The following is an 11,040-nucleotide window of genomic DNA, read 5'->3' on the forward strand; positions in this document are numbered from 1 at the left end:
TGGGCACAAAATTGGTAGAAGCAGAAAGCGATAGTCATGGCTTCCACGCCCTTGAGGAAGAAAGCAGAACTCCATGAAAACTGGAAAGGCTTGTTTAAACACAATGACATGGACGCGATCTTGGCAGCGCGTATGGAGCTGGACTTTCCGAGAGTGACCAAATACGATTTCAGTAAAGATGAGATGGTGGAGGAGAAAAAAGTAGAGAATTAAGTGGGCTAAATGGGTGGAGTATCGTATAATTGCAATTACTTTTTCCCACTGTATAAATCAAATTTATTTAAATATTGCCGTGATAGAAGCAATTTACCCTAAAATAAAATGCTTATTCATTCACTTTCTCTAAAATCTAATAATATATAACTAGCAGAGCCTAATCAAACTTTGGTAATCGAATGGTATAAAGTCATATATAACCAACATAACTTTTCGGTAGTGTATTTGAAAGTCTCCAACTTAACGATGTCATCTGAAAATTGATCTATTTCAGGAGTTAGATGCTTCTGAAATAATGTACAAGAAAACCAATAAAAAAAATACATTAAATAAGCTTCTTTTTCTCGAAAAAGGTCTTCAAGTGCCACAATTGCAAGCCTGCCACCGATAAGCAAACAAAAAGCGAGAGAAAACCCAACCAAGCCATCCTGGAGTTTGTTGTTTTGTTGAGCTCTTGCATTTCTTCTTCCCTGATACAAGAATAAGCACAATTGAAGATAAAGACAATAAACATGGCAATTATACATTTTATTTGTTCCAGAACAAATAAAGAAACAAAAATTACGTTTCACCCAACAAAAACACAATCCCTTACCTTTCACGGAGATAAAACATTTCCTCATGAATGGAAGTGACGGTATCATACAATTTCTTGAGCTCTAATTCCATTACCTGGCATACAAAAGCATAGAAAGGCATGAGTTTCTTGACAAAAAAACTATAATGCCCTTAATTTATTTATTGTCTGTTTACAGAGACAATTAATGAATAGGCAATATATAATTATACCAAAAGCCACGCTTCAACAACAATTTTATAGAAGCAGAGAAAACAAAAAGAAAAAAGTTAGCTATATGATCATCATGTACTACAAAAACTACTGAAATTTTGCCAAAAGGGGATATAGAAAACCTTCATCGCTATAATAAAACGATAAACACAAGCATCATAATTGATGGAATTTTTTTTACATAATTTTGCACAAGCAAAAAGGCAATTGTAGCTTTTAGCAGTCTTTCCTTGTCAGTAAAGTTCAAGCAGAGATTTACTCAGAGAAAAAAATAGTGCAATAAGAGATTAGGAATACATCAACTGGACTGTTCTTAGCTCAAAGCGAAACAGTTAAGACTTTTGCTGCAGCTTCACCAATCCAGCAGTTAAGACTGTTCTTACCACTGCTGGATTCTCTTCTTATTTAATGGTTAAAATATTAATAGCAAACAAATAATCATTCATTCAAGTAATAATTGGAACACTTGAACAAATTAATAAGCCAATCAGTAAATACTTCTCCCTAAGGTATCCTAATTTTGATTCTCAGTAACTCAATATTGGATAAGAACCCAAGTGCCAATCTTTCTTCAATTCTAAAATCCATACTCCCAAGTAGAGAATACAGATATATGGAATTGTCAAAAACAGTTGCCGGAAAGTAAATTTGCTAAAATTTACATCCCTAAGCAAATTTATATAACTTTAGCTCCATAATTATCCACCACCAAAACAATAAACAAATAACGCACAAAATGTGAATTGTCAATTTCAATTAGGGCAGAGCACAAATCATAAAATCAAAATGTTGTACACATAATCAACGTAAGAAAAACCCCATCAAGCAAATTTACTCATTCTAAAAATTAAAATAAAAGCAAAAAACAACTTACATCAACAGTGCCTTTCTTAGCCACATTGGACCAATCTTTAGCCGCAACGCCAGTCTTCCAATCAAAGTCAACGCTGAAGGTAATTTGGGGGTTGTGATCGGGGGCAAAAAAGCACGACATGTAATCTCCGGCCTCCGCCGCCACAAACGCGAACTGCCCCGTCGTAACGTGCTCCGCATAGTGATAGCTATTCCCGTATTGCGAAGTAACCTAAACAAAAAGGATACAAATTAAACACAATCATGCAAAATCGAGGAGGACCCAGTTCTTAAAACCCAAATCAAAACATTGGGTCCGAAAAAAAAGACGGACCCGAACGGTGATCTTGTGTGTATCTGGTAAAGGATGGCCCTCGCTAGGGTTTACGACGCTGTACTTTCCGACGGTCATGGAATTGCTCTTTATATCTTCGGCGATGCATTTGGTGTGACCCGATTGGAGCTCGAATTGGAGAGCCTCGGATGTAGACAATAAAAGCCCTAGGAGTAGAACAATATAAAGGAGACTTGATTGGATCATTGTTGATGAAGCGGAGAAAAAGGAAAAGACTCTAAGTCCTACCCAGAAAGAGGGTTCGGGTTTGTTCGTTGTTCTCGGAGACAAATCTGAGAGAAGAACGATACAGAGTTACGTTTGGGGCCGCATCCAATTAAAACCGATTCTCGCGAGATCTAATTGAGCCGATATAAAAGTTTAATACGCCACATGGTTGTATCTTATTTGATTAGACCCGTAATGTTATTCCCCCCAACCACACTAAGGCTATTTTTTCCTTATTTATATCTAATTTCTATTTTAAGTCATAATATGTATTGATACTTATACATGTGTGAAACATTAATCATAGGAGCTAATATATATATATATATATATATATATATATACTAGCAGAAAGGATGCACGTTTGCTTAACTGTACTGAGGAAATGTGACTTTTATATTAAATTTTATTATATAATCAATGTAAAATATATTTTAAAATAAAATATTAAATATAATGTATGGCATAAAGATATTACTAAGATTTTTGATGAAATTCAAATAATAACATTGTTATAAATATTTGGTAGTTTATGATTTTTTTTCAGAATGGTTATGCACAAGAATGTTACGTTCACTTGGTTGATCTCCATCATCATTTTTGATCTATATCGCTTCAACTTGTAAGGATGTAGGGACATTGAATACACGTTGATCAAGCCCAGTATTTGTTTTTAAATGAATGATTTATTTTTCCAAATCAGGGAAATCTCCAAGTGAACTATTAAAAAGTGAAATAAGGATTGATGTGAAGAATATTGATGAGTTGGGTTAATATTGATGGCTCCATTATGTCTGAATCAGAAATTCAATTTTCTAATTCATGCTCCGTGTCGTAGAAATACAATTCGAGATAAGAAGGATGACTATTGGAATGGAGCAAATCGTTGATATAGTGATAGATTTGTCATTGGATTCTGAAAGTTTATATTCCTCTATTTCTTCGACAGAGTTTATATCAAAATTAACACCGAAAAATGTAAACACAAACTTATTGTTCTAAGTTCGAATGTATGTCCAAAAATGTGCAGATTCACTACTGTTTGATGTAAACAATGCATAAAGCTCACTTGGTAAATTATTTGTGGCCAGAGAAAGTTTTCCATCAGTACAACAAAAGCCAGTTGTTTCATGGCAGAATCGTTTTGCTTTACAATGTCTACAACTAGGCACTAATGGAAGTGAATATGGTTTAGATGACACTACTTTTAGCAATTGTCTAAATCCAGTAGAATGTTGTTGTACCCTAATTTCAGCACGAGTCCTTCACTCAGCTCAGATACAGCTAACAAATAAATATACGGAGAAATAATAAAGGAAATGATATTTGTTTATTATCCACATAAGCAACTTCAGTTTCACATGGGCACGTGTGGTGTTAGGCATCCTGGGTTTAACCCGAACTACAGACATGAAGGTTGTGAAGCACGAGCTCATGATATTCAAATGGTTGCCGAAGTACGAGCTCAGAGAGATATACAACTCGTGATAATTAAAACATATTATGTACTCGCAGATCCCCAAAGACTCGGGTACTTTTATACGATTATTTATGACCAGCCTGTCGTATTTAATGTCCCAGATATTAGGAGACCATTTATTTTGTGATCAAATCATATCTCAGTGTAAATAGGAATTGTTTGTATTAAATGTAATAAATATGTAAATCTGTGATTGACTCACGCGGTTACCCAAACCTATCCATGAAATTTCTCTATAAATACTGAGAATATTTGATAGGAAAATTGTAATGCTCCGAATTTCCTAATAAGGGTTAGGACCTTGATTAGGAGGCCGGGAGGGCCATAATTGATTTATTATGTTATTTAGTGATCATATGCATGTTTATGTGAATTATATTATTATATGATGATAAATGCATGCATATGGGTTCACATTTAATTATAAGGGAATTTTGGTAATTTTGCCCGTTGAAGGCGTGATTGTGTATTTTCGTGCATGTGGGTGAGTTTTGGATGGTACCACATTATATGTGGATTTGTTTGAGCCTTTCAGCATGAGACGATCATGAAATGCAAGTGTTCGGCCTAGTCACAACGAGTTTAAGTTTGGGGCTCGGGGTGAGTCTCGGGGTGATTTTAATGATTAGAACATTACCGGGAATTAAAGGGTAATGGGATATGGATTATTGGTATGTGAGAATTTTGAGAATAGCGAGAATTGGAGGGTGTTAATTATGATTATCGAAATAAGTGCGAAAGGACGATTTTGCCCTTGGTGGATATTAAGGCTTTATTTTAGACTTGAGGGCATTTAGGTCTTTTCCCCCCTAAAGGATTTATATTAGTCATTAAGGCTGTAGAAGTTTACCAAAACAGAGTCCTATTTTCCCTTCTCTCCCGATAGGTTTTCTCCCTCATTTCTCTTTGAATTTTCAAGCTCCTTTTTGAGGAATCAAGCTAAGGAACCAAGCTGGGATAAGCTAGGGTTATGCTCCACCATTGAAGAGGGTGTGTTGCTGAGATTGAGGTGAGTTTTTAGTCATTAGAACTCTTGCTTTTGCTCTGTTTTCCAAGTTAAGTTCCAAGTGGTTTTTGGGTTGGAAAGTGGGGAATTGATTTGAGTTTTGGCTAGGGTTCTTGGGGTTGTGGTGCCTAGGACATGTGGAGGTGGTATTTGGGTTCATTTGGGACTTAATTTGATGTTTGGAAGTTTTTGATTTGGGTTAGAAATGGTGGAATCGAAGGAAGAGCTTTCTGGGCAGATGCTGGCTGAAGGTAGCGCTACAGCGCCCAGTGTAGGGCGCTACAGCGCTACCTGTAGAGGAGGCTAGGGCGGTTTGGTTCTGAGTATAGTGCTAGGGTGCTAGGAGGGTGGCGCTGTAGCGCTACCCTGTTTCTTCATAACCCTGTTTTGAGTGTTTTTAAGGGTTTTTGGCTCGGGGTTTCAATCCTTAAGGCCCGGGATCGAATCTACTCACCGTGTGGGTATGTTCCGAGGTCCCGAGAGTGGGGTTTAGGTCAAGACCCTATCTTTAATGATTTTCATTAATCGGAGATTGTATTTGGTTATGACTAGGTGACTGCTAAAGGATTAAGGATCGATCGTTCTCAAGGGTCGTTCTTGTTCTAATTCTCGCTCGAACCGGAGATAAGAAAACTGCACCCTGTGTATATGTGACATGCATGGTTATTCTTGATGCATGTTGGATGTTTAAATATAATGCACGAGAAACATGTGATTAGGACATGATTTGTATACTGAGTATGATATTGTTCAGAGCTTGAGCCTCTGTGTTGATGCATGATCCTAATTGTGCTAGTATTTGTTAAGTAAGCATGTTGAATGCCCTGTATTTGGATATTGGATATGTGATATATGTCTGGTGGCATTGCTTACTTGTATATGGCACTGACTAGTCAGGGACACTGACCTAAGAGTCGAAAACGGCATAAGCATCCTGAACACAGGGCCGAATGAAGATTAGATCTAATCGATATCAGCGTTGAATGACCCTAAGGCATTAATGATGGACCGACCCTAAGGTCGATGAATCTTATAAGCGCTTGGCTAGTCTAGGACTAGTTACTCAGAGCCAGGGCCTAAGGCCTAGGTGACTACTTGTCACATGGCTAGGGAACGATGCTCCAGGGTTATGACTCTATGGTCATGAGGAAGGTTATGTTGGTGACTAGTCATCATGCACCTATCCTATCTAAGCTAGTGAAAGGATCACTTATTTACTTGACATGTTTATGCTGGTGACTATTTCACCAGATACCTATCTTGTATAAGCTAGTGAAAGGATCACTTATCTATAAGCCCCGGTGACCCTATCGTCACATGGCTATTAGGAACGGAACCCACCAACTGTCACTCTTCTATTGGGGCTAAAAGCCCTGGATGACTATTATGGTCATTGGTTGATGTGTTATACTCAACATTACGTGGATTTGTTTGCCTGTTGGAATAGGGCTATATCTGCTAGGCGTGTGCCTTATGATTTGATGACATGTTATTACTGTTCATGACAAAGATGGTGGAATTTGTAGTGGTGGACCTCCCATCGGCCTATAGTGTACTGCTCAGAACACCTGCCCTAGTTGGGCTGGGGGCAGTATCGTCCGTTAGGCATTTGGCTATCAAGTTCCCCACTTCTAGTGGCATAAGGATGTTGAAGGGGGACTAGCTTGCGGGAAGAGAATGTTATAACATCTCCATAAAAGGAAAGAAGGAAACAAGTGCACATACGCTTGTAGTTATTCAGAACAAGGATGGGATTGTCTTCAAGACCGATGAAGAGATCGTCCCCAGAATAAAAGAAAGGCCTGACCTCGAACCTCTAGAAGAGCTCAAGGAGGTCAAGCTCGAAGAAGTAGATGCCACAAAGATGGTAAAGGTGGGTAAGAATCTTCCTAAAGAAGCGAGATATCAATTAATCTGCTTCTTAAAAGAAAACCAGGATGTGTTCGCATGGTCACACTCGAACATGGTGGGAATCAGTCCGAATGTCATGAGCCATGCACTTAACATTGAAAAAAGCTTCCCCAAAAAAGTAGCAAAAGCGAAGACTCCTGGACGATGATAGAAAGAAAGCCCTCAAGGAAGAAGTTGACAGGTTAAAGGCGAATCGGTTCATACGAGATGCCTTTTATTCTGATTGAATTGCCAATCCAGTGTTGGTTCCAAAACCCAATGAAAAATGGCGAACCTGTATCGACTACTCAGAACTTAACAAGGCATGTCCAAAGATTGTTTCCCCTACCTCGGATAGACCAGCTCATAGAAGCTACTGTAGGTTATGACATCATGTTGTTCATGGATGCTTATTCTGGATATAACCAGATTTCCATGCATGCACCGGACCAAGAACACACAAGCTTCGTAACCGACAAAGGGCTACTACTACAATGTCATGCCTTGAGAGCTCAAAAACACTTGAGCAATGTACCAAAGATTGGTGAACAGGGTTTTTTCTGAGCAAATAAGAAATAACATGGAAGTTTATGTTGACGACATGCTGGTCAAGTCCAAACATAACAATAACCATGTGGATGATCTCGCAAAATGCTTTACCATACTACGAAAGTATAACATGAAACTTAACCCACAAAAGTGCTATTTCAGAGTGTCTTCGGGAAAGTTTCTTGGCTTTAAAGTAAATGAATGCGGAATAGAGGTTAATCCGGACAGGAATAAGGCGTTGATAGATATGCCCTCACCTCGAAAGAATAAGGATGTCCAGAGCTTAACTGGATGAATGGCGACACTAAGTAGGTTTATCTCAAAATCTACAGACCGTTGTCTTCCTTTTTTCAACCTTTTAAGAGGGGGCAAAAAGTTCGAGTGGTCAAAGGAGTGCGAGCTTGCATTCCAAAACCTAAAGAAGCACCTCGCCGAACCACCAATCTTATTGAAACCTATAGCAAAATAAGTCTTGTATTTATACCTCACTACGACCGAGCACGCCATTAGTGTCGTGCTCGCCCGAGAGGAGAAGAAGGTACAAAAACTAGTATACTATGTCAGCAAAAGGTTACTGGGGGCAGAATCGAGATACCCGTTAATGGAAAAACTGGCTCTCAGCCTGATACATTCATCTCGAAAGCTCCGACCTTACTTCCAAGCACATCCCATTCATGTGCTAACTGACTAGTCACAACGACAAGTTTTATTTAAACCAGAAGCTTCTAGAAGATTGTTAAAGTGGGCTGTCGAACTCGGGCAATTCGAGATCACGTACCACCTGAGAACGACCATCAAGGGACAAGCCCTGGCAGATTTCATTGTTGAGTGTACTAGTCTTTCGAATGATGAAGTTGAAACCCCAGCCTGCGAGCTGTGGAAACTTTATGTCGATGGATCCTTAAATGAAAATGGATCCGGGGTAGGCATTATACTAATTACCCCACCAGGAAATCAATTCCACTCAGCCTTAAGGTTTAACTTCGAGGCATCGAATAACGAAGCTGGATACGAAGCATTATTAGCAGGACTTCGAATAGCCAAGGAGCTCAAAGCAAAGGCTATACACTGCTATAGTGACTCACAGCTGGTGGTCAACAAGTTTTGGGGGAATATCAGGCTTGGGGCATAAGAATGGCCACGTACCTAGAAAAAACAAAGGCTACGCTCGGACAGTTTGAATTCTATGCTATAGAGCAGGTCCCCTGAGAACAAAATTCAAATGCAGACACATTGGCCAGGCTCGCTACGACTAGCGAGGCCGATACACTGAATGTGGTCCCAGTAGAGTTTCTATCGACCCCGAGTATCAGCGAGCCTGATGAAGAAGACATATGCATGATCGAATCTCAACCTACCTGGATGACCCCGATAGTCAATTACCTCGAAACCAAAATTCTCCCAGCAGAACGGAACGAGGCTGAGAAACTGATGTATCAGATCCCGAGGTACACTATTGTGGAAGGAAGGTTGTATCGAAGAGGGTATTCTATGCCATTACTCTGATGTGTAACTCCACCCGAGACGAAGAAAATTTTGGAAGAAATTTATGAAGGATTTTGTGGAGATCACATTGGGGGACATAGTCTATCAAAGAAGGTGATAAGACACGGGTATTTCTGGCCCATAGTCAAGGCAAACACATTCAAATATGCGAAACGATGTGATAAGTGCCAGCGATTTGCTTCAATACCGCGAGCTCCACCTACCGAACTTACCATGTTGACCTCTCCATGGCCATTCGCAGTGTGGGGCATTGGCCTTATAGGCTCGTTACCAACTGGAAAAGGTTGAGTAAGGTATGTTGTGGTCACAGTTGATTATTTCACGAAGTGGACCGAGGCTTAACCTCTGGCCACTATTACCTCAAAAAAAGTCTTACACTTTATGGTAAAAAATATCATCTGCCGATATGGGATGCCTAGAAAGATAGTGTCGGACAATGGTACCCAGTTCGACAGTGACCTGTTTACCCATTTCTGCGAAAAAAATGGGATTATAAAAAGCTTCTCCTCCGTCGCCCATCCCCAATCAAATGGCTAGGTCGAAGCAATCAACAAGTACCTAAAAAGCTCCATAAAGAAAAGGTTATTAGAAGAGGCTAAGGGAAGGTGGCCTGATGAGTTACCTCAGGTTTTGTGGGCTTATCAAACCACAACTTAGACTTCAACTGGACACACTCCTTTCTCCCTTGCATATGGGTGTGAGGCCATGTTTCCTATTGAAGTCGAAATACCTACAATACGGAGCCATGCATACAATCAGGCCTCAAACCAATCTCAGCTCGAATAAAGTCTAGACCTCATTGAAGAACGGTGAGATGAAGCTAAATTAAAAAAGGCTGCATACCAGCAACGAGCTGCCAGGTATTTCAATAAGAGGGTTCGAGATAAGAAATTTTGATTGGGAGACCTGGTCCTACAACTCGTGTTTTTGGCTACATACGACTCGTCTGTTGGAGTACTCGGACCTAACTGGGAAGGACCTTACCAGATCGAGTCTATCATCCGGCCTGGGGTATATAAATTGGCGAGACTAAACGGAGAGTTGGTGCCGCGAGCTTGGAATGGTGAACATCTACGACCTTATTATCAATAGTGTAGGAATGGTGTTTTTGTTGTAACCAAGCTTGTTTATTTTTCAGATATTTGTTAATAAAAATGTTCAATTATGTTCAAAAATTGTTTTCTTTTTTAAATGTTATATTTTTTGCAAACTCTCTCGATTCAATAACATATGGTCACACTCATAGGATATTAATGGGGCATCAGTGGTATACAATCATACCATAAGTTTGGAAAAAATAAATAACATAGAATAAAAATTTATGGATCATTAACCTGACATAATGTTTGGATCATTAACCCGACATGAAAAGTTTTAAGTATACACGAAAAATAATAAAAATGTATGGATTATGAACCCGACATAGAAGTTATAAGTGTATACGCGAGCAAAGATGGTCTGGACATAACCAGATTATAAAAATTATGTGTATGGATTAATAACCAAACACGCGAGCTAAGATGGTCTGGACATAACCAGATTATAAAAATTACAAGTGTATGTATTAATAACCTAGCACGTGAGCTAAATAAGTTTGGAACAACCCAGCTAAAACAAGTCGACAGAAAGTTGGAGTGTAAATAAACCTACTTCGAATTAAGTTGAGTCCAAGGCTGGAAAATTTTGCAAAAATAAGTTTCGACCTCACAACCTTGAGGAACTACTCGAGGATGAGGAAAAGTAACTAGAAAAGCAAGATATAGCTAAACTATGAAAATTACATGGCATGTAAGTACTTTTGAGTGCATGGTAAAATTAAGGACCGACCTTGACAATAACGAGGTCGGACATGGATATATCGAGTAAACTGTGCATGAATGCATGGAAACTCGAACTTAAATCCAACAAATGTGTTTGTACGAATAAATAAACATAAAAGCAAGCATTTAGTATAACATGCTTGAAATATTTTGACTCAGAAATGTAAAGCAAAAGCTAAATGTAAAATCAAATGCATAAAGGTTTTTGAGCAAGAAAATCAAATGCATAAAAATTAAAATTACTGTCTAAATAAATGTAACGCCCTACTTCCTTAGAGCCGTTACTAAGTGAGTTTCAAGACAAAATAGTGTGCAATGAACTCGCTAACCGAGGTTTTGAAACAAAAGTGTGACTAATTAAAAGTTAAG

The 11,040-nt window shown here is 38.8% G+C and overlaps 1 protein-coding gene across 1 annotated transcript; it reads right to left on the minus strand.

The window, feature by feature from the left end:
* Positions 1–383: 383 nt before the first annotated feature.
* LOC133822926 (transmembrane emp24 domain-containing protein p24delta9-like) lies at positions 384–2,610 on the minus strand. The gene is made up of 4 exons (XM_062255395.1): positions 2,193–2,610; positions 1,881–2,090; positions 812–888; positions 384–686 (listed from the first exon to the last, which is right to left on the minus strand). Exons 1-4 carry the CDS (start codon positions 2,397–2,399, stop codon positions 542–544), a joined length of 639 nt encoding a protein of 212 aa, XP_062111379.1. The 5' UTR covers positions 2,400–2,610; the 3' UTR covers positions 384–541.
* Positions 2,611–11,040: the final 8,430 nt, after the last annotated feature.

This window comes from Humulus lupulus, chromosome 3 (genome assembly GCF_963169125.1).
Source record: "Humulus lupulus chromosome 3, drHumLupu1.1, whole genome shotgun sequence".
Taxonomy (NCBI): Eukaryota; Viridiplantae; Streptophyta; class Magnoliopsida; order Rosales; family Cannabaceae; genus Humulus; species Humulus lupulus.

Coding starts and splice junctions, on each gene's coding strand:
- LOC133822926 (XM_062255395.1), bottom strand. CDS start 2,399: ATGATCCAATCAAGTCTCCTTTATATTGTTCTACTCCTAGGGCTTTTA. Junction 2,091..2,192: donor CACACAAGATCACCGTTCGG/GTCCGTCTTTTT, acceptor CTTTTTGTTTAG/GTTACTTCGCAATACGGGAA. Junction 889..1,880: donor CTAAGAAAGGCACTGTTGAT/GTAAGTTGTTTT, acceptor TTTGTATGCCAG/GTAATGGAATTAGAGCTCAA.